Here is a 24,844-nt window from a genome sequence, read left to right on the forward strand (position 1 = left end):
ATAGCGTAAATGATTTCAGAAAGGTTTGCCGTGCTCCTGGGTCGTCTCAAAGCGGTCGCCCCCTTTGGAACAGATCCACATTCAATTCCGAACCTAGCTAGGATGGAGGTTCCATTAATAACGTCCCCAGAAATTAAAAGAGGAAGGAAAATGTAACGCTTTCTCGCCAACTTTCTCCACCTTTTTCCCCCCGGGAAATGTGAGACTTGCCAATTTTAGCGTAAACCAGGTACAAAATCGTGTCTCAAAGATGTATGGATGTACCATCATCTCTTTGTGCATGTATACTTTTATATGTGTTGTGTGCGTGTCTCATTCTGAATAATTCTGACCATTATTATCCATCCATTCCTATCTTTTCTAGCGTATACGTAACATACACACGTTCATCCATACAGTGTTTAATACTATTTACTTTCCTCACGTTCAAAGTGAGACTGAACAACTTGTTCCATCCTCCTCCAACCGAGACACACGAATGAGACGGAGACTTTTTTTTAGTTGTAATACAACATCAAGTGTGTGTGTGTGTCGAGCTGCAGAGAAGAGACGAGGGTTTTTGTACTACAAACTTTGTAGATATTTGTATGTACTTCATCTTACTTAACTAAACTTTACAAGAGAGCTAAAACTAACCCAAACTGCATAGAGGATTCTCTCCTCTCTTTTCTTGGACACGCGTTCTTTTCGTTTACTTTTGTTTAGCTCGACTTTTTGGCAATTAGCATTAGGATTCCTCCGTGAGTTCAGAACAACGAGATCATCATTCACATTTCAACCTTCTCCTTACGGGTTTACTATTAGTTGGCTGAAATCAGAGCTGGCGAGCTAGTGAGAGTGGTGTGGGTGTCTCTTCTTCTTCTCTCCACATTCATCTCGAGCTCCCTCATCTCATCCACCGCTCAAGAAATTCATCTCGTTAGAAGAAGACCAAGAACAAGAGATTCTTCTAATTATTATATAGCATCAGTCACTGCGAAACCCACCAACAACATCGTCATCACGACACCTTCTTCTTCTTCAGTCGTCTGGTGGATGGACATCATCGTCACGGAAAAAAGAGAAATAAAGTTATTACGACCCTGGTGGTGTGGGTTTTATTTAGCCACTTATTAAGAAGAAGAAGAGATAAAGTATATATAGCAAATTCGTATTGGACCAGATTGTGGCTTCTACTTTAATTAAGAAAGAAGAAAGAAAAAGAGAGTGGCATCACTGTACGGGAAATTATTTATTAGTCGAGATTAATGAGAAAGCAGTGAAGAAATAATTGGTGGGGACGAGAAGAAGGAGAAAGTTCGAGAGAAAGTGTGTTCAATCAAACCGGCGAAGAAGAAGGAGTATTTTATTTTACTAAAGTTGCAAGATTTTGGGACTATTGTATCGTTGAATGTCTTGTTAAGAAGGGTGGCAAAGAGACTAATTGTAGTTAATCAGACGGATAAAGAAATGTCTAGCAGACAACTTCAGAATAACCACAAGATCGTGGTCGTGGGGGCTGGAGGGGTGGGAAAAAGTGCCATCACAATCCAGTTCATTCAGGTAAATGTCTAACTTTGTATACCAAATACGTATATTGTTCCATTGTCTGTACATAAACATGGACATTAATAATATTTAACTACGCACACACTGTGCTAGACATTGTGTGTGTTAGTGAAAGCCGTGCTATGCATACACGACATAAATAGGAGCAAATTAGTGAGATAGCAATTCCACACGAGGTAATTAGGCACGCGGTATGTTTTATACCGGCAGAAAGCGTGTTCTTAGTGCATAAGTAGTAATTATGCGACATTCCGACAACGCACGGCCGGTGATAAAATTAGTTTGTTTTCTATGCCATAATTCCTTTTCTGGATTTTCATTTTATAGCGTTGTGAAACTACAAAGGAAGGAACGACCCTGTGGCATGTGCATATAGTCCATTTGCAAAAAAAGATTACCTGTGTCCTTCCAGCTAAGCAAATGAAGCTCTAGTTTTGAATACTTTCCTATACATATCGTCATAAATGCATATTTAAATATCTAAATGCTGCAATTGCTGCATAGCAATTTGTCCAAGTCACAAAAACAGCAAAAATGTCGTATTTTTCGTATAAATTTGATCAATAAATGTCCCAGTAGCAGTGGCGACTGATGATTCTTGCTTCTCCACGCCACCCAAATTCCATCTGCGTTAATAACCACTATTTCATCGTCTCGGCGAATCCTAAAAAGGGACGTTTTTATTCGATTTCTCCAGAAGTTGACTCCAGCAGAAAAGTCCAGCAAGTTAGTGTACGATAGATAGATAGGCAACCCAAAAACCAGAGACAGCATAAGAAGAAAGACAGCCTAATAAGATTTGGAGAGGGAGATAAAAATCCTTCGTCGACGTCGTCGTCGTCGTGCTGTGAACATGTGCAAGTTTAGGTTGCACGCCCTCTTAAGACATTGCCCTCATTTCTAGACCGTCGTCTTCGTCTCTCTTTATGGGTGCGTAGGTTTGCGTGGAAAAAGGAGCTTGCAGACCAAGTAGACTTTTACAAAATAAAATAATGCTTCTTCTTCTTCTTGTAAAGGGATGGACATTTTTTTTCACTTTCTAGCAGACAGTAGCATCTCATTGCTCAGAGTATTGCGACATTTTCTACAATGTCAATTTATTCTTATTATTCCGTTTAGTCGTCGACGTTTTGTAGCTTTGTTTCATCCGTCCATGTGACAAAAGAGTATTACTAATACATAAATGAGTCACCGGATGGACGTGGCATTAATGGCGTGGAAACAAAGTATATAGTGAACTGTTGTTTGTTACTCGCCATGACTTGTGTTTACGTAAATATGCATGTGTGTACACAATGCTGGGTGAATTGAAATTGACAATTTCCAGGATTAAGACATATATGAGAATTGCCTTATTATGCTGGGACTACACTATTGTTGCAAAGTTTTGCTTACGGGTTTTCCACACAGTCGGTCGGACCGAGTAGAAAATGGGATTGCCGTAATTTGTTTGTTCGTTATGTCCAATTCCCTCTTTTCCTGCGAGAAGATTACAGATCAGAGAACGGCTCAGTCAAAGCTTACTTGCTTAGATGTAGACACCATTTGTCTTGTTTGTTGGAATGAACAGTGCCAATCTAAGGCTGGAAACTATGTAAACATGAAATCAGAGCCAAGAAACTGAAGGAACTAAAACAATAGTACAATCATTCCATCAAGGTTTCTCATTTCATGGTAATGGCAATAGCATTTGGACTAATAATAAAAACCACATCGCGATTTTGCTTTCGTCCGCCTGCATGCCAACTTGTAATAAATCCATTATTGCGATGATGATACAAATAATTGTGGACCACTGACTTGAAGCAATTGAGTTATTTCCACTGCTAGGCATGGCACAGGCATCATAATGATGCAGAAAATTACATTTGCAAGCATACGCAAACATTTCATGTATTTCGTCTAATTTGATATCAGGAGCTTGACTTGTTGACAAAAGTCGTGTAGACAGACGGACAAGGTGTCTTGTCGTCATTCGGAAAGTGGGAATGAGATTAATTACTTCCAATTCAAACTGTAATTCAATTCTCTACGCTTTCACTAGTGCATAAAATGCACTTTTCTCACGCTGCACAGTGTAGAATTTGCTCCAAATGTTGTAAAAATTATGCGATTTCATAAAACTATTTGATAAATTGTTATTTGCTTCATACTCACTTAATTTTTATTAAAAAAACTGCATCCGGCTTTTATAAATTCTTTTGTCATTATTTTTCAGAGCTACTTTGTCCAAGATTATGACCCCACGATTGAAGACTCTTATACGAAACAATGTGTTATAGACGATATACCCGCTAAGCTGGACAGTGAGTGCTTTCTCTTCTGTGGTTCATATTTCCACGTGATTTTAATGAAATGACACGATTTGATTTACCATTTTGATGTTTTCCATAGTACTGGACACTGCTGGGCAGGAAGAGTTCAGTGCGATGCGAGAACAATACATGCGGTCTGGAGAAGGCTTTCTCCTCGTCTTCTCCGTCACAGAACGCTCTTCTTTCGAAGAAATATCAAAGTTTCATCGACAAATTCTGAGAGTCAAAGACAGGGACGAATTCCCGATGCTTATCGTTGCAAATAAGGCCGACTTAGAAATGCAACGAGCGGTGAGTAGCATATTACAATTATTTTTAAACATGTCCAAAATTTCGGTGTCACTATCTAAACGAAAATTGGAAAAACATAATTTTGACCCAATTTGCAATTGTGTTTTACAGGTGAGCCGAGAAGAAGCACAAAACCTTGCTCGTCAATTACGCGTTCCTCTGATCGAATGCAGCGCAAAACTGCGTATGAATGTGGACCAGGCATTTTACACTTTGGTGCAAATTATCCGACAATTTCAACAAATGGAGCGTCCCCTGCTGAAGCAACAACGAAAGAAGAATAAAAAATGTATCCTGTTTTAAAAGGGGAAATAATTAATTAATTGTCCAACCCTGTCAGAAAATCCTTACAAAATTACTTCACTGCGTCATATTTGATCATTACGGTAACTTTTTTTGCAAGAGGAGTTGTGGTACTACATACATAGATTTATGCGCTAACCGTATTATTTTGTAATGAGCAGAACACAAGTCTTGAGTCATTTCGGACAATGTCCATAATTATTATCCACTTTAACTACTATATATTGAAGTTTAATTATTTTACACACAAGCTGGTAGCGAGTGCAACACAGTGCAATTATTAATATTGTATATCTTCCACATACGAATGATTCTCATTAATATTATTCACAACTTTTTCCATTCAATGGCAGCATATATCTATATAATGAAATGAGCATGTTCTTGTTCCGTTTTATAGTAGAGGAAGGAAGGATGAAAGGGAAGGAAACTGTGTAAAATCGACATATCCAATTTCAATAATATGCGTGCGGGTAATGTACGTAACACAACAAAGACGATCATGTTTTGCCAATATGACAGATATTCTTCAAGTCAGCCATTGTATTAGACCTTCAGTCGCACCAAGAAATGCACTCAACTGACCCAACACACTTATAACAATTACTGATGCTATAATAATGCTAAGAAGAAGAAGAAGAAATAATAATAATAATATTAATGGATGGTACTAAATATACTAAATTATAGGAAAAGAACCATCTGTCAACAACGTTGCCTCAAAGAAGTTTACTGACAACGAGGACGTACTATTCAAGTACATACCTAAATATTTACTACTAAAAACTACTAGTATTTTACACAAGGTCTAAACCGTGGTGAGAGAGAAATAATTATTCATAAGGATTCGATGAATGAAAACCGATACAATTATTATTCTAGTAGTGAGTAAGTCGCTAACAATTTAGTACGCTTACCAAACAATCGCAATGTATACCAAATTTTGCATTGTATCGTTAAATAGTAAATCAGCGCTTCCCTTGGTGTGCTTCCTACGTAAATAATTATTACAAAAAAAACTCCTCCCTCGATCACTCGTAAATTTCAAAATCGGAACCCGGAACCCACCAAAAGTGCCTTCTTATACATATTACTTATTATAACGTTAGAAATGAATCCCGTGTTCTGCAACAACTCTTCTATGAAAAAAAATATTGCTAAATTTTTCGCATTTCAATGTCGTGGATCGGATTATTATTCCTTGTTCTTATTGCTATTACTTATTATTCTTAAATGCATTATGATTGATAATGTCATCAATTATTTGCTGTCACTCTAATAGGTTGTGTTTTCCAATCCGCACTACTGTTCATACATCACAATCCACTGTACAAAATCAGAGGTACTACTAAATACTACTACTAAATATGTATAATATGTAATGTGTCACTTATTGCTTACGATGCCTTTCCTATTACCATTACTTCTTGTTTTATATAAGTTACATGATAACGATGACACGATGTCGTTGATGACAATCAACAAATGATCGTGGAAATAATTGTGACCAAATTTTATAATATTTCAAACAAACTAAAAACATGCACTACTACTCATTGTTCAATCCAACCAAACTATACACATACATTTATTATATTTAGTAACTGAGACAATCTCTCTTGTTTTAAATCTTGTTGTTTACATATATTGACCAATCATCACTATTGTTACTCACCATTTTAATTTGCATTGTTGCAATTTTATTCAGAGTCGTACTAAATACTTCGTATATACGTTTTAATAATGCAAGTCGGCAATATAATTGATATTCATGGATTGTTTTTGCTTTTTTTATTAATCAATTTTAGGACTTTTTTTTAGTCCGCTGAAAACGGCAAAGTTTTAACAAGCTAATCACTTATTACCAAAAAAGCTGGTCGTTGTATAAAAAAAACTCGAATAAGTGTCCTACTCTTGTTTGACATTTTAATATGTTGGATATATATTTAGACTATAATAATAATAATAATTAATAATAATAATATACAATATTTACCTTGAAATGATGCCAAGGCGTTAGAGATGAATTATTCCAGTTAATTTTTGGATAATCACTATACTGTGCATATTAATGCTACAAAACTGCCAATGTATTAATTTTCACCCTATGTTGTTGTAACTGTTAGACTGGGTCCATATTTTTATAAAATTTAATTCGTTTGACATAATAAAAACTTCTAATAAATTTCTGATCATGGTTTTTCAAAGGAATTATTATGATGAAAGGAGTAATAAAATGCATATACACTCATGTTTTTTTTACTAATCTACACATCAAAATTTATTCGCCACGTTACAACATTTTACATTTTATACATTGAGATGTGATGAACTAAAATATACTAAAGTTCAACTACGTTTTTAGTTTTTTGTTTCATAATTTTATTTTGGGTCGATTGAATTTTGATAGTTTTTCGAGGTTTTGTTTCAAATTTGTAAATTTAATTGTCAAATACATTTTTTTCAACCCATATCATGTAGAATTTGGATCATTTTGATGATACTGAATATTTTTCTTCATATATTATCGTCGACAATTATTGTCAAATTAATTGTTGAGGTTAGAATCACATTATAAATTGTGTTGGCAATTAGAATTTCAGGTTTATTTTTTCTTTTAATCGGATGGGTGGAGAGCCAATGGTCTTCAAAATTTCAAGTCAAAACTAATATTTTTTAATATGGTTTTTGATATAGGATGTACTTTGTATAAGATATGACATTAAGAATACACGCACGACATACAGAATTTTTTTATGAAATTTCAATTTTTTAGTTGTTATACGATTTAAAAATATCAACATAAGGTGACGCAAACTACAGATGGCACACCCGATCTTGTTAATGCTGCCCAAATATATTATTTACGTATCTAACGATAAGAAACAAAATAGGAAATATACACTGATAATACACACATATTTTCAAATTTCCCTTAAATTGATAAATTCACTATTAATTAACGTTAATATATAATTTTTTGACATCAAGTTCCATTTCATATATATTTTTTCATGACATACAATTTCGCACCATATTTTTCCATATCACCAGATTCATCTGCTACATCATACATATATAATTTTTGTAAGCAATACGTTTTTATATAGAACACGGATTAAGATTTAATACAATTTTACTAATTTGTGCTATATATAATTTCATCTAGGCTAAATTACATTTAATACAATGTTCCAATTACAAGTAATATTGTCACTCGGACATAATTTTCTTATAATTGAGTGCAAGTGCATATTGTCGTGTTCAGCTCGGAAAGTCGAGAAAATAATCTTACCGATTTCAAATCTTGAGAAATATAATAATTAAATTATACGCTACTGTGCCGCTAATACTTATGTGATACTAACAAGGGACACTCACGACCTGTCGTTTGAGTCCAGGGTACCCACTATATTTTTTAGAATCTACTAGGACCCCAGATAAAGGATCCATTCATATTTCCGTGTAAAACTCATATTTGGCGCCATGGCGTGGCGCCAAACTTAAAAATTTGCATTTTCGACCAATTTCAAACCCCCATAACTTTTGCAGTTTATGTCGGATTTTTAAAATTTTATGCTTAAAATGATCAGAAAAGTCGAAATTTTAGAGAAACAAATAAAAATAAAAAAATTTTAATTTTTGAGATATTTTTAGCATTTTTTCGACGAACCCGAAATTTCGAAATTTTGCGAAAAGTTAAAAGCGATAATTTTGGAAAAAATTTCATAGAATACGAAACTCGAACTCCTTGTCATGATTTTTGCCAAAAATTTTGAAAATCCGTCCAGGATTTCAAAAGTTACGGCGGTTTTAAAATGAAAAACCATCAAATTTGGCGAATTTGGCGCCACGCCATGGCGCCAAATATGAGTTTTACACGGAAATATGAATGGATCCTTCATCTGGGGTCCTAGTAGATTCTAAAAAACATAGTGGGTACCCTGGAGTCAAACGACAGGTCGTGAGTGTCCCTTGTAAGTAATACATATATTTGACTATCATCAGTTTTATACTTATTATTTGCTAAATATAATTTCCTACGTCTAGCCTTATCTTGTTATTCTTCAATTAAGGAATGAGTGATTTTTCCTGGGTAAAATTTCGTAATGTTTGTTACACCTATGATAAGATCAAGTATTTTACCTGAAATTAATATATTTTTTGTATACGCTTATGTATGTACATTTATCTACACGCTTTTCATTACCTACTTACGACGCTGGCTTAACATGCAGTCAAGCACTGAAGCACCCTGTTCAGGTAATACAGTTTCTATTCATTTATATTTCATAAATGCTAGTCTTTGCTGTATTATTGATAATATTGTTTCTCAATCCTCAAAGTTACTGCTACTTTGTGAACAATATTGAAATATCTCATGACGAATATGATTTGTAAATTACTAATTGTAAATCAGCTACAAATGTACGTACTAACTACACAGGGCTTACGATGTATCCTACAATAGGGGCAAAAAGTAACATCCACCTACAGAAAATCAATCATTACCTTGTTAACATCTACAGGTCTACAAATTGTCAATGTAACTACAACTACTTACTACGACTACAACTACTATGATGCTACTACGATATACTAATCCACATCACATTATTATGTGATTTTTTCAATATGTACAAGTTGCAGAATATGTTCTCTTTCCATATGTAGTACATAAATACGTACATAGCAACAACATCGAGATACTAAATATTTAGTTGTGTGCCCATATTTGACCATTCTTCGAAATATTTTGACAAGACTCGTCGTAGTACAAGCCCAAAGAACGCAAGATAAATGATACGACATGGTCAAGCGATGGTGTTGACTTTCCAAAGTTTCTTTGCGCCCCATATGCGACGCAAGATCAATTTGATCTCATAGTAAATCCATCTCAGAGTGAATCCAATAATGTGTAAATCATAATAAAAAAGCCCTCTTGTGCAGGCTAAAAATTCAAGTCCACAAACTCATAAATACGTTCAATAGAAATCAATCAACTCAAAGGAGCAGTGTTGTTGTTTTCATGTTATTGATCTTATGAGAGACGACAAACCCTGCAGTTGGTTGGACTGCGTTGGTTGTTTAAAAACGCAGACACAACCAAAATTTCGTCTATTTGATCGTTTTCGTTATGCAAGTTTTGTTTAGATTTGGGTCTCAGAACCGCTCAGATTACCATTTCGGGTACGATCAGGAATGACAATTGGTGGCAAGATGACACTGCGAGTTTCCAACTTGTGGATAGATGACCGTCGCCGTTGGCTGAGAATGGTGTCCAAAGGAATAGCCGGGTCGGGGGACCGGTATGAGATGGTAGACAACCGGCGTTCAGAATCCATGCGGTCAAGTTCATCCTTGCTGAGGTGATACACGATTCCTGCTCCGTATGCGTCACCCAAAACATTGATGGAAGTTCGCAATCGGTCACTGAATACGTAATAAATTAGAAATTGCGAATCAAATTAGTATAAATCAAGAAGCATTTTGTGTAGGTAATTCAAATGCATGATCCATCATAGGGGAATTATATGGATAATGTGGTCTCATTTCAACCCCGATATTGGTTGATAAAAGTTATGTATATTTAAAAAGGTGTACCACTTGAGATTTGTGACTTTAGTTAATGTTCCATTCAAAATATTGCTGTAATTGTAAAGCGAGGGAATTATGTTTCACTTAATTCATCTAAAGATTGATTCATCATCAAAAGCTACACGACGTTGAGTGGAGTAGGCTAATTTCCCTTTACTACGTACAATTGCTTAATTGGGCATATGCATAAAATCGGCATTTCCACATTATGTCTGTAATTATAGAGAACACTCACAGTAACCAATCCACGGTAAACAAGAGTGGAACATCTTCCGTCGGTAAGTTCAATGCCGAGAGGACCAAGAGCATGGTGATCAATGCAGCACTCGGAATTGAAGCTAAAAAGCGAAAGTTATTACTCCATAAACTTCTTACTTTATTATCTACCATCAAATTATTGCTCGCTCGAAAAGTCTCACCTGCCCCAATGGATGCCAATGTTGCTGTCAAGCTGCATTATGCGAAATAATTTGCACGTCTCATCCCATATGTTACACGTTAACTTGTTTACGAAATGTAAAGCAACCCAAATTAACGAACCTGACTGTGATGATATCTCCGAGATCAAGTTGGACTCCGTTCATCTGAGCAATGAAAATGGCAGCAACAGCCTCGTACAATGCCGTTCCATCCATGTTCACCGTCGCACCGACCGGGATGACGAACCTTGTGACACGTTTATCAATGTGGTTGTTTTCCTCCAAGCAGCGAAATGTGATGGGCAAGGTCGCTGAGCTACATATAGTTTTTAAACCATGTTTTTTTATTGTAAGAGCTGACTCAGTCGCAATTTCTAACCATCAGAATCTCATCTTTCCCTCACTGACTCTCACCTGCTCGCAGTTCCCAAAGCCGTGATCCAAGCTTGTAACATGCCTTTAAAGAAGGTCCATGGATTCTTGCGAGTCACAGTGAAGTAGATGGTTGGCAAAGTGATCAACGCATGGAACGCCAAACCAACAATGACAGTGATCATGTACATTCCAAGTTGACTCATGGTGGTGCTCAGGTCTCCAATCTGCATAATTCTCCCAGCAATGAGTGACATAATTCCGATGGGAGAATACCTATTTTACACAAGTTGGTGAGTAATTGACCCAAGTTTGAAGTTTGGCGTGCCATCATCAACGCCGCATACGTGAACACTCACCACATAATGAGCTCAACCATTCTCATTACAACGTCGTTCAAAATGCTGAAAAAGTCCGTCATGACTTTTCCCTCTTGGCCGAGCTCTCCCAGCAGTAATCCAAATCCGAGACAGAAGACAATAATCCCCATCACATTCGTTCCCTCCTTCATGACAAACTTCTTCTCGTACTCAACGACGGGGACAACATCGTCGGTAAAATTTGCCGAAATGTTTCCAGTCAAATGCAGTGGTTGCTGTAATTAATGCATGTTTTTACGCAACAGAATACATAAAAAGTTGGCACGTAACACGAGGTTGGTTGAGGTTTTAAGCTGTCAGTGCATATGATGCAATGCAAATGGAGTTTTTAATGGAAAGTGGGTAGTAAAAAGCGACTCACCATCGGTTTTTCTTTGTAGACCGTCGCCACTTGTTGGAAACAAGCTTGCACCAGATTTTCAGGAAACGTGTTTCTAAGAACGAATTACTCGGCATGTTAACTTAATGGGGGAAGGTGAGATTCACAAATAAATAACAATAGAGATCTTAACCTGACGATGTCCAGAAGTGCATCCACCGTTGAAACAGGGATGGCCGAAGTCTCCGACAACCTAGTTTGCTTAATGGACGTGTTGCCCGGATGGATACTTACGACGACAACAATTCCAACAATGGCTGCCAGGACCGTGGTGACGATGTAATACACCAAAGCCCGACTGCCCATCCGACCTGACGACTTCGCATCCAGCTGTGACATTCCTTTTGTATTCGACACAAAATACCATTATCATCACTGCCACATAATATTTTCATGCTGAATATAGATTTTTCATGTCAAGCTTAATGCATTTGGTTAGAGACACTGCGAAATCCTGTCGACTTTACCTGTCACCAAGGAGGAAATGATGAGAGGCAGGATCAACATTTTTAGCATCCTCATCAACATTTCTCCTGGGAAGATCACGAGCTCGATAAAGGTCTTGGTGGGTGAAAAGATTCGGCCCGAACATCCCGTAACGAAGCCCATGATCACCCCCAGAATTGTGCACACCAGGAGACGGTTGGACTTTATCCATCCTAACGTCTAATCGGGACAAATATCGTAAATATTTATGGCCAATTGACAGTCATGTGCGTACATTTGGAGAAAGTTGGAACTTTAAACTTTCGCGCAAAACAATGCATAGTTTTGCATTCATATTTTCAATATGTCATCTTAAAGTTATGTATGGACAATGATATTTAGTTGAAAATTCGTGGTCTCACTTACCGCGGAGCATGGTTGTGGTCTCGTCGTGTACCGGATGTACTGAAGCTGCTCCAAAGTCTCAGGAGGTTGAGACATTTGTGCAATTTTAAGTTGGACTCCCAACTTCTAAAAGTGGTTCATCCAGACTTTTCCCTCCGTGGAGATCTATCCCCCCATTTCTGTAATCAACGATTTAAACACGTGAGGAATGGTCTTATCAATGCGATCAGTACAACGGATAAGTTGAGTTGAGGAGAAAGTTGGTGCAAGTATGGAAACAATGCTTTCTTCACACTTGACAAGTTTTATTTCTCAATGTTTTGCGAATGTGGAATTTCTAACGAAGATTACAATACAACTTTTGAATCTGATCCTACCAGAGAAAATGTATTGTTACTTTATTTCTTGGCAAGTTCTTAAACTTTTGGATTTTGTCCCAATAGATGATAGGTCGGCATTAAGTATCTGCCATTCAGTAACAAGTACATACTGGAATCATTGACATTCTAAATACACAACTTTTGCCATGGGTATTATGCCTGCATAGAATATTAGTAAGTAATGATACAGGCACATGATGATTCATTACTGTACGATGTACTATGTCGCTTTCATTCCACATAAAGCGTGCAAAGTAAATGAAGGATTTATCCGTGTAGTGGAATGCCGTCAAGCAAGGTACACACACGTATTTGACTTGTAAAACATATATATCAGAGATTATCTCAAGCTTCCCAGATATTTATGTAGATGAACTCCAATGTACATGAAAGACTATCAAATCTCTTCATCATCACAAAAGTTATTAGTTTTCCTCTAAATAGAGTTCTTTATGTAAATAATATGTTACTCCGAGTGGAGAAAGTCATACACCCTGATAGATCAAAAATGTTTTACAACATCCTGCCAATATTTCCTGGCTTTTTAACCTGAATTTTTTAAGCAACCCAGTGTTGTCTATTTTCTTTAAGCCTGGGCCAAGTATATTAAAATGTATAATATGACACGTCCTTGTAAAGCAATTTTCAGCCGTGTGTACACAAGATGGATTGTGGTCACAAGTTACTTCCCCCAGAGTGATATAACCCTCAGCTGAAAAAACTGTCTGTACGAGAGTATGATGATGTTCATCATACATTTCTTCTATGGCCAAATTGTGCCCGTCGACTCGCATCATCATCTCATTTCAAAAGTTGAGTTGGAAAAGATATTGCACTTTGGCCGCAACCAACATGAGCTAAAAGAGTTGTTTGCTGAGTAAACATGAATCTACCAACTTTCACGCAAAATCGAGGTTAGCTTCTGCAGGCTTTTACCCCTTGACAAAACTCCGACCGTGGTGCTGCTGTATGTGTAACATGTTCTTCACGTTCAATCCGGTACAAAGTCAATCTCTCTCTTCCATGTCGTTCATTTCATCAGTTTGCATTGAAACTCGCCGTATTTATCCAGCCCGTGAAAATACAATTGCAATATTAGAAATATGCAAGTTTGTGGAGTTTACTCAATTTCATTTCATCCCTTCAAGGTAGAGCAGTTATACACGATTTCATTCATCTTCTACCCAGTCCAGTCAGTGTATGTATACGGATAAGGTATTTAATTCTAATTTTATGAAAAAAAACTGGGATTACTTACTTCTACGTACATCCGCCGAAAGCGAAAGTTCGTCTGAGGAAATAATGAGTATTTGAGTAAAATTTACTCTGCTTACGTATGTATAGCTTATGGAAACTTCAAAGAAATTCGTAGTTAACAAATCAAAAGAGTTATCTGCTCATGTTGCAAAAGGCCTTGAAAAAATTTTTCATACTTTTCCATCATAATATTAGAAATACATAAGCATATGGAGGGGGAGGCTCACGGAAAAAAACATGTTTTTAAAGAAAGTCAGCTTCTACATCAAGCGGATATTGTTCTTTTGTTCGCTCACTCACAACATGGACCACAAATGTAATAATAATTCATTATTTATCTCGTCGTCTGTCCTTCTACTTGAAGCGAGCGAGGACAGAAAGATCGGGTTTCTGAAGCAAGACGACATTAGAGACGAGAAAAAAGGAAATTAGCTTCTAGAAGGTGACCATTTTCTTCTGTATCAAACTTGAGCCAAAATTGTATAAATGTGACTGTCAGATTTCTTGCCTGCACACATTCTCAGCAGGATAATAGAGAAAAACAAATTGAAATTATTGCAATTTGTAACCAAATATTTGCAAAGTGATAATAAACCCGAGTTTTCAAAAGTCATCATTTTGTAGAATACATATTTACTTTATTCATAATTAAGAATTCAAATTATGTACTTATTTTTGTACTCGGCGAAATAAACCATTTCCTAAATGTTCATTCCTCTCAACTGCTGCGTACAAAATAAAATGTTTATTACATTTCCTGCTATCACAGTCCAACAAAATTACTTCAATGTTTCAACAGCAAATAAGTAATCCCTCGCTGGGTCTTTTACGTGTTCTCCAGTTGACGCTTTTCGAGAAGTTAATTAGAGAAGAGAATTAATATTGTGTCGTCTCTGCATCAAATAAATAGCTACAGGGCTTTGGGTCAAAGTGTGAGGAAATCAGGTATCTCGTAATTAAAGCTGATCTGGAATATATGTATTTACAAGTAGGAAATTTACAAGTCTGGGATGAAAGCAGATTTTGAGCACCCACCGAGGCAGAGATTATTGACAGGTTTATGCATGGTTAGGCAACTGGGAGAAAGTATAGCAAAAGTGATATAATTCTAGCCTGGCTGGCGGAGCCTGTCAACCAACGTGCTTTTCTGCCTGGCATATTTTATTCACCTTGGATGTCTCTTTTTTTTTTACTGCCAATGAACAAAAATTAAATCGAATCTCATGCACAGTCAGTTGCGCTCAGTATTTCGTCCTTCTCGAGCCTTCAACAGGAAGAGTACGTGGACGTTTATTTAATAAAAAATTGAAAGACTTTTTTATTCCTCAGCTCCATTTCCACTCTGACGATTCAATTCTGGCCATTTTGTGTACATGATCATTCTCAAATTGAGGCTGCAAATGATGTAGCACTTTTGTCGTGCATATAGCATGCTTGATAAGTATGTCAATGGAATTCAAGTTGAAAATGTACCTATTTGCAAAACGAAGAAATATCGAAAATGTGAAAAATCTCATGTAAAATTATGGTAAAACGTTTATATAAGTCTATACCCTGTATGTTCGAGTTTTTTGCTTATTTTTTGATAACTTTCATACAAATAATCTTAAGCGCCGTGAATTATTAGAACGCAGACGGTTTTCATATGAAAAATATGATTGTATCTTTGTAACTAATTTTTTCTACGATATTAACTTTAAAAATTATTTATTACTTTTCAACAGTTGAACACCAATTATTGAAACGAAATGAGCTAGGACCAGGAAATAATTAATTATATCGCTTCTTCAACAAGTCGCAAACAAACTTGTCGTCTGAGGAAAACGCGACAGCAGAAAATTAAAGACACCATAACGAGAAAAATAATAAAAAATGGTCTAACAAACAAAGTACAAAAGTCTTTCGTAACCAACTATTTAACTACATAATCAAAATCTTTGTACTGAGTTTTTTTCTAGTCTATCAAAACACAAAAGAGTGAAAAGAAGTTTCTTTATCTCGTTGAGTCAAACAATGTGCCCGTCTCGGGATCAGTAGTGCTTCTTCTTGTGAGCAACTTTACCAATGCAACACGGCAAATTAAAATGCTGCAATTTAGTTTAGACGCGAATTTTATCTAACAAAGAGAATTTCAACTTATTTTTCAAAAGAGAAAGTTTGAGATTGAATATTGAAAACTCTTAAAGAACAAACTGACTGTCGATATTTAAGTAAATGTCCTGAGATTCAATCAGTTCGCCACATGTCTGTATCTGCAACCAACCTCCTCCGTAAGATTCAGAAGATCAAAGTCAAAAGGGTCAAAGGTGGAAATTACTTATTACATCGTGTCGATACAGTTTCTAAGCAAATCGGTTCATATATATCTCATATCACGTGGTCTGCAATTTTACTCGCAAAATCTTCATACTAAAAAAAGTCCTCAGATCACGCATCTCAGAAACGCATCGTAATTACTATCCTTAATCCTATTTCTTACGATAAATCGTACGATATATCGCTAATAAGATACGCAGTTTCCTGATTTCTACAGTTTTACGAGACCCGACCATACTTAGAAAACATTCTCATTGGAAATTCCGCATGTATGATTGTTGCGAACGCTTCCTCCCAATTCGTCAATCTTGCACACAACACAAAATGATCGAAATGCACCCTATACATAAATATATTAACCCTTCAGCGTATTCCTCTCCAGAGGGAAGGGACCCATTACGAACATCCGAACAATATAGGAAGAGGAGGAAATGTCATAATCGTCCTTGTCGTCGTACGGGAGAAATGGCCAGGAAAGAATTGACCGGCGGGGGAGATAAGTGGGGGGAGAAGGGGAGGATGTGGCGGCAGTTCATTATGACGAAGATTCGGGTGAACTCAGCCGCAAAGATACCGTCGCTCTCTCTCCGCCCGTCGCGTCCTCACAGAAATTTATGGAAAGCTTGGCTTATTCTCTGTCCTCCTTTTTCCCTTTTCATGAATTGGGACACTTAATAACAGCCACGACAGGCTGAAACACATCCAGCCACGTTTTGCCACACTGCTTTCTGCTGTATGTAGGTCTTGGCGAATTTGTACACATAGCGAGACCATGCACATCGAAACCTTTGCCAAGACGACATACATTCGTACAAAGGCAAAGTCGATCAGGTATGAGAATGGTCGTCGCATTGTGTGCATCCTCACTGCAATCAGATTTGGATCAGTCAACGCAAGTTGGAAATCTAATCTCAATTTCCCCACGATACGTATAATATATGAAGACTCCTTGACGCTGGAGGCATTGAAATATGGAAGAAACCTGGTGGTGATATACAAATTGGCACATCGACATCCTGCTCATATGTGTATTCCTACCCGAGGACAGGAAGTTGCTATGTGGATAATGAAGCCAAACAGACACATAATGGAATTCACGTAACAATATCGATTAAACAGGTTTGATACAAAATTGCATAAATCGAATTAATAATGCTTGTGCCGAATAGCCAAAATTGTGACAGGAAAAAGGAGAATTAGTTTGCCAGCAAACTAATTCTCCGTATTCTTGTTGCTCATTACAACAAATAAGGTAAATAACGAAATACATTTATTGTGTATAGGCGACACAAGGATCAAGTTATCCCAATTATTTTACGATTTACATAAACATGTCAGACATCAGGCCTGCGTAACTAAAGGTGTGTGTTTGTGCAGTATGTCTGCATAGCATGCATGTTTACTAAACAGATTAATGTTTCTTGTTCATCAAAGAGTTTTCTGTTCTTGTCGTTGTCACAAGGAAACTAGTGTCGCTAACAAAATTTAGTAAACTACAAGTGTCCTTTCCATTTCCTTGATGTCTCGTTACACTGCAGACCTAACATTACATATCGTTCCCAGCTTTGTTGTAAATCAATTTCGAATTCAATTTAAATCAACATGAAAGGAATTTTAGCAAATCCAGTTTAAACCAAACCCAAATGAAACTTAAAACAGTTCAGGCTGACGGTATTTCTATAATCATGTAAGTTTGTCAATCTTGGTGACGGGTTTATTTGTCTGTAGAGTTGGCTTGTAAGGTTCGGTCAGAATGAGACCAGGAAAATCTCTGACTAACAAAGAAAACAAATTTATTTCGTAATCTACCAGAAAACACATCAATGTTTCCCTTCTTCCTCCATTGTTTGCTGAATCGGAGAGGAAGAACAGTGCATTTTTGCAATCACAAAAATCTTTGTGTGGTCTGTACATGCTTATCTGCACATGGAGCAAGTCGTGTGGAATACCTTTGTGTACAGAAGAAGAGAAAGTCAAGAAAGTCGACCGGAAAAGCATGGAAACTTCTACGTGCAACTCGGGTTCGGCCAGTCTCAATTTCCCCAACGGACCAATTTCTCCAAGTAAATGGGGTGCCATTAGATGCGAAACATTTACCGTAAAGGGATTTGAATTACTTATCACAATTCTGGAATGAGTGGTAGAATTACGCTGATCGGAATCACGTCAGCATCAGTTTATACGATTTAAAATATTTGCAACACATTTTAAAACTAATCCCCTTGAAGGTTGTCTAGCTTAAATGAGATCCATGCTATTCAGGTGAAAGTAAGGGAAATTTAATGTTCACATTTCGTATGTTGAGTGGAACGAGTGGTGTATTGTCCCGGAATAAATCTTTGAGAATATGCACAAATAGAAAGCCTATTAACCATTTGTATTTGTGAAAGCCGTACGAGACGCCAAATTGGCTTAAAACCTGGTACTAGACGGCTGGTAGGGACACTACCCATACCATTTTTCATCTACATTTCAACGCTTCATTTATGCATAATAATAAATATGTACACATCGATTCGAGTTTACCTGCTCTGATCCGCATAAAGTACGGCAAATCTTTTTCTGAGGTGAAAGCTGAACAAAGCAAATTCCGCGGAGAGTTTCCAGTTTACTTGCAACATTGGCTTTGAAGTGAGTTAGTGAAGGATTTCGGTCTCTAGGGACTTTGTTCAACCAGCCGAACTAAAACCGGATCATGAGAAGAATTGTGCTGAAAACTAGTCTTAGTCGTCAACACGAAAGCATCTCCGATCACGGCGGACGACATTTCAAACATTTCCCAAAAGTTGGTCTGCCTCTAATATTTGGAATGGAAAGCACCTGTTTGCTTCTTCCACGGCTGTTGATTATATCGCTTCTTCGCCCCACACGAAACACCATTTCGTCCAAATGTCCTCTTCAACAATGCCCATTTTACTAGCATGCACTTTCTTTTTCTTGAAATGTGATGCTCCCACTGCCACTTCATGTACAACTAAAGGTGATTGTTTTTAGAGTAGCAATTTTCAAACGGCATTGTTACCCTCGTTCGTCTGCCTGTGAGAGATGATACCCGTTCGTGTTAATGAAATGTGTGTGTTTTGCTCTGTTCAGTTTCATTTGAGCCTCTTATTTTAATCTGTCTCATTATTTCGTTGATTTTCATACCCTCATTTGTTTCACATTTGAGGGGATTTACTCCATATCAAGAGAGACCAGGACGCTTTTACGAGACAGATATCCAACGACTAGACGCATATTCGCAATTAGAGAGCAAAGTGAAAGTCAGAATTTACTGCACGTTTTTTCTTCTTTTCTTCTACATGTATACATGTTTTATGCTTTGATGTAGCAAACAAATTGTGTTGTACGAACAGAGAAAAATGTATGAAGAGAAGTAGATTTGTCTCATTTTTTTACTATCACAATCCTTTCGAGTCTCAAAACTGCACGTGCTCATTGTTGACTTGATTCCTTAGTGAAGGCCAAATACGTATTAAACTTGCCCTCAAAGTTTCTCAAATTTTGGCTTGGATCGAGATTTTTAAAACTAATAATCTTCTAACCTACTCGGTAAGGGTGTACAGTACAGGTTTTAACGTAGTATCACATTACCCTGAACGCGTTGCTTTTGGACAGCACATATGCAAATGCTGAAAAATAGTAGAAAAATCCTATTTTACTGCTTAATACGCTAGTGTCATGGACAAAGTGACAAAAAATACTACGAGTTGGACGTTTATTTAGACATCGTGTTCTTACTTAGCTTAATTGGTGTATAACTGCTGCTAATAAGACCTGCCTGATGTGATCAATAATCCTAAGTTAATTTCCTACCAGAATTTACAAGGCTACTCTATCACCCCAAGATTTTGAGCAAATTATGTGAGAATCCATAATTATGAGATGAGAAATGAATCAGTAGAGTATATGGATTACACAGTGACAATTAAGCGTTTCTTCGTGACAAAAGTTTCTCTGACGCCTCATGAATTATCAAACTGCGTGTTCTGAAACTCCCATCATTATTCGAGTAGCATACATACAACGATTTTCCAGTCATGGTGGCGGTTTTTTAATGGCGAATAATTATGCATTTAGGGGTATAATGAGTATGTATATGACTTTTCATACGTATATCCACATGCATTACCAGACGGATGCAGGAAACTAAGTTGTGTAAGCAAATTCTGCTGATAGTGCAACAACCCAGTGTAACAGCCTCCTCAATAATAAATTCAATTATGTATGAATACTGGCGAAAATATCAAGTTGGATTTTAGAGGAAAATCATAATTTTGCGTGAAGTGGCTGCAAACTCCATTAACCAATGGAAAATTCACCTAAAAATTTCTGCTGCATAATATATACTACACATCTACATATGTATATGGATTTATATCGGATTTGAACAAAATAAAATTGTGGCCTCATATTCGTGACCAATAATTTTCCCAGTACGCCGATGAAGCAGGAATACAACGTACCGCATAAGATTCAAAGATTTATAAAGCATCTCATTCACATTCCATAAAAGAGAAAAAGAAAGTTCGGGTCCGAATTTTTACAAAAATGTCTCAGCTCAAAAGTGTGTTTCTTTGCATATTAGGCAGACTCGCTTTCTTCGCTGCTGCTCAGTTAAGCTAACACAAATTTGAGTTGTCTGAGATTAGTGAAAATGAATAAGCAAATGTGCCGTAATGTAATAGCGGTGTTATGTGCGGAAGATCAAATTCACGACGTTTCAAAGGACAGGAAATGGAGCCGGAATTGAAGGGGAAAGCGACAAAAAGATCATCTTTCACTGTCACGCGAGGAAGGATTTCTTCCAACCAAAGCATCTATACACCTTACTTCTTATTGCAACTTTTAAACTCGATCGCTCCCTGTGAACTTAATTGCTAGTTTAAAAAATCAAATTTTGTATCAATTGGCTAATGAAACAGAGGCCAATTATTCGGATGCCCACTCACCTTCAAACTTGTACAGATTCCGACCAACTTGCCATGTCGTCGCCATAGTCATCATCATCGTGTCTATTATCCAGATTACTTGTTAAACAACCATCGCTTTCAGCCCCAGCTACACATCTACTCCTCTTCATTCCCACTTTAATAATGTTTCTCAGAGTGTATTGGGAATTTGCACGCCTGCTTTAGTTTACCTTTCACCACGTTCTCTCTCCCAGGCTGGAGATGAACAGTTCCAAGTACTTGACATGAAATGGGTGAGATGTTGGTAAAGTAAGTCTACTCATACCCATTTCCTGGGTGAGAAAACTCATTAGGCGTTGTTCCAGATACTTCAATCTGATTAAAAAAGGTTGAAAGTCGCTAGGGGACGGAAAGTGTATAACTCTTTGTTCCACTTGAGCATTTATATTGTGATGAGTTGAGAGGTTTGAGAAAAAAATCAGGTTTCAGCAACGCTAATGAGCCCTCGCTCGGGGTAAAAACGATACCTTTTTATCACATTCTAAACGAAAGTGGTAATTTAAAAGCCATGTTCAAATTAATAGTTTTGGGAACAAATTTGGAAACAATTTTGTGGTACGTAACTAGACATATCATCATCGTGTTATTACTCATCTGGAAGGATTACAAGGTCATGGTAAGGGTCTCGTAGTACGTGTAATAGTCATAAATCCACAGTCATGGCACAATGATAATTGGATGATGTGAGACTCTTTCATGTTCACGAGCATATTTGTTCCATGCATAAATGAGTTGGGAATCACTGGGTATCAGAATTGAAAAAGATGTAAACAGTGACTTTCAATATATGTAATGAACTCATATAAATCGTAATAGTACGTTAATGTATGCAGAGTAACTACTATAATGTCACCTTCTACATACATAATGCCCTCAATTCCCAGAAATACATTGTGACAATGTGTGTGCATTGTCACATTGTTCTCTTTCTCTTCCGCATAAAATTGGCAACATAATAATAGCGAATTTTCCGAGTCAAATTAGTGCTTTGTAAACATAGTCTCAATGCCTCGCCGAATGAATATTAAGGATAACCTGAAAATGCCAAAGTGCAAAGCAACAATGAAAACAAGATTACTTCTTACCGTTGCTTTCGAGGGAACGACGATGAGTCTTCTTGTTCTGATGTGGTAACTGGTGAAAGTCTCAACTTTCTCTTTGTTCATACAAAAAAATACGACCCGCAGTTGTGAGTAATACAAAGCTTCTGGAGGATCTTGCTTATTGATAATTTGGACAATTGCTCAATAGTTGACAAGAAAGGGGTATCAAATTTAAAATAAAGACTGTTTAAAGTTCAGGTACTTTGACTACTAAAATTTTACTCAATTTAGACGATTTGATTGATTGGGTCGTTCAAAATAAGTTAACATTGTTGTTGGAAAATGAGAGAAAGTTGAGAAACAAAGTAAGTAAAGTTGGCCTACGAGGGATGTTCAGTTGGTGGATGGGGAGACGACGAGGGTGATGTGGTTGCCTCCGAGGGGACGACGAAGAGATTCCACTCTGGTTAATTGAGACGCTGAAGAAGAAGCTGGAGCTGCAACGTCGTCGTCGTCGCCGAGATGGTTAATGGTCCGTCTTCCTCCTCGTCGTCAGGCTACATAGGTTGCGAGGAGGAAAATGGTGATGGTGGAGAAGGGCACTGTTCCTGCTGAGCTTTGAGCTGAGCAACTCCATCCAACCTCCAAATCTCAGCTTTTTGGGTGGTGAAAGCAGGCCGACTTTCCCTCGACCATCACTTTTACTCCCTTTGCTCAGCCAACCAACCAGCAAACCATGCCCAGGAGATCACACCTCGCTCAAATTCACGCCACTTTCACTCATATCAATCTTCACGCTCCACACAGTGCGAGGAAATAGGTCGTCCCACAGGTATTCGACTCGTCAAGTCGTAATTATGCCTACGAACTGTGGATACAGGCTTTTTATGCTTTTTATTATTTTATTTGTTTACAATACTCAATAATGCATGAGGCGCAAAGCTTTCAAAAAGTCTCCATTAAAGATTCCTCAACCGCATACATAGTTTTAGTGGCTGGAATTTCACTTATTCGCCATTTCAGATCAATTTTTCCAGGACAAAAGTGAAGCGAAGTTTTGCCACAATGGATACTGAGCGAAAAAGCCTTTTATTTTATTTTCCCTTCCATTCTGATTCATTATGTTGGAAAGAGTGCAAATTGCGTTTGCCATACTTCAGGTCTAATATCTCAACATTTTTTTCTGCTAGTGCAATGAACACGGTGTTGCCAATAATTTGACTGATTAACACCAGCATCTGAAATTAGTGGGAAGCGAAGTAGAATTGACTGGGAAAATAATTAAATACATTCAAAAGTATTTGAAAACGACGACGACCCGTCTGACGCGATGTCCTTCAGAATTGCGCGGTGTGAATATTTGCACTTTCAAACTGTTCGAGTCGTTTAAGAGTAATAGGTGTCAATGGGTCTTCTTCCGATGATGTGGTGCTGTTGCATTGTTTGAAATAATAGTTGGTGGAGTGAACTTGCTCCCCTCCGAGTTTTCAGAGTTAATCAACCATCAAAATCAAGACCCGATTTGAGAAGAAGAAGACGAAGAACGAGTCGTCCTCCTCTCGTCGTTGGGTTTCCAATCTCAAAGATTCACAAAAGACGACGACGAGAGTTTTCTTCTCCTTTCTCCTCAGGGAGTTGGACTCGTGGTGGTTGGTTGTCTGTTGAGATTTGAGATGATGAGAGAGCAACTTACTTCTTGCTTGGTTGATGTGGTGGTGCTCGAAGAAAACGGCATGGAAAACACACAATGCTTTCCTTGATGAAGAGCACGTCGAGTGGGGCTGCTGATGGCTGAATCGCATTCGCCTCTTGTTTGCGACTTCATCTTTTCCGAATCAAACGTCCAAGAATCCAGTTATTTCCCCACTGCTATTTTCGTCCAGTGGAATGGAGCACAATTGAGAAGGAAGGATAAAAGATGCTCCTGGTTAACAAGAGAGGAGGAAAGCAGCTTTTTTCCTGTTGCTATCAACTCATTTACTTCTGTAGTGGTGGGTGGGCGTAAGTAAGGACAAGGGCCAATTCCAAGTAATTCGGTACACTAAAAAAGTAATCGTTTTGTTGATATACGCAGCTCATTCCAAGAGTAAGCCCACTTTTACAAAATTAGTTTTATGTGTGTATAGCCCATACTTTTCCGTCCTTGGGGTGCCAAATCTAATAAGATGAGTGAATGAGTGAGGTTAAAAAACCACAATCAGCTCACCACATACGTACAAATTTGGGAGAAACCTATGCCGTTGTAATTGGGTTATTTTTGGTGATTATCGTCATTGTCGCGACACGTGGAAGGAAATGAGGTGACGTTAAAGGTGGTCATTATAAAACGGGTAAATGCTTGTACTCGCTCAATGGAAACTTTAAAGCAACTTTCCGACAAGAAGTTACTCCACAACAGAAGACTTAAGCAGAATGTTATTCGTGAATATTCCATTAATG

General features: G+C 37.4%; 2 protein-coding genes across 3 annotated transcripts; one reads left to right on the forward strand and one right to left on the reverse strand.

Annotated features, from left to right (window-relative positions):
• The first annotated feature begins 483 nt into the window (after window positions 1–483).
• Window positions 484–6,649, forward strand: LOC110851123 (ras-like protein 2). Its single transcript, XM_022098763.2, has 4 exons — window positions 484–1,542; window positions 3,767–3,854; window positions 3,943–4,154; window positions 4,266–6,649. The coding sequence occupies exons 1-4, from the start codon at window positions 1,450–1,452 to the stop codon at window positions 4,455–4,457; spliced, it is 585 nt and encodes a 194-aa protein (XP_021954455.1). The 5' UTR covers window positions 484–1,449; the 3' UTR covers window positions 4,458–6,649.
• A 1,732-nt stretch (window positions 6,650–8,381) lies between these two features.
• LOC110851055 (excitatory amino acid transporter) lies at window positions 8,382–23,193 on the reverse strand. Of its 2 annotated transcripts, none has more exons than XR_004835184.1 (12): window positions 22,448–23,193; window positions 12,458–12,615; window positions 12,073–12,271; window positions 11,739–11,946; window positions 11,588–11,660; window positions 11,206–11,441; window positions 10,889–11,122; window positions 10,596–10,790; window positions 10,475–10,506; window positions 10,291–10,393; window positions 8,668–9,890; window positions 8,382–8,579 (listed from the first exon to the last, which is right to left on the reverse strand). XR_004835184.1 is itself a non-coding variant. In XM_035853212.1 (12 exons), exons 3-12 carry the CDS (start codon window positions 12,530–12,532, stop codon window positions 9,608–9,610), a joined length of 1,638 nt encoding a protein of 545 aa, XP_035709105.1. In that variant the 5' UTR covers window positions 12,533–12,615; window positions 22,448–22,496; window positions 22,790–23,193; the 3' UTR covers window positions 8,382–9,607. The 2 variants fall into 2 exon arrangements, 1 of the variants encoding a protein (XP_035709105.1); XM_035853212.1 differs by having other exon boundaries at window positions 8,382–9,890; window positions 22,448–22,496; window positions 22,790–23,193.
• Between the last annotated feature and the right edge of the window lie 1,651 nt (window positions 23,194–24,844).

This window comes from Folsomia candida, unplaced genomic scaffold (assembly GCF_002217175.1).
Source record: "Folsomia candida strain VU population unplaced genomic scaffold, ASM221717v1 Fcan01_Sc006, whole genome shotgun sequence".
NCBI classification, from domain to species: domain Eukaryota; kingdom Metazoa; phylum Arthropoda; class Collembola; order Entomobryomorpha; family Isotomidae; genus Folsomia; species Folsomia candida.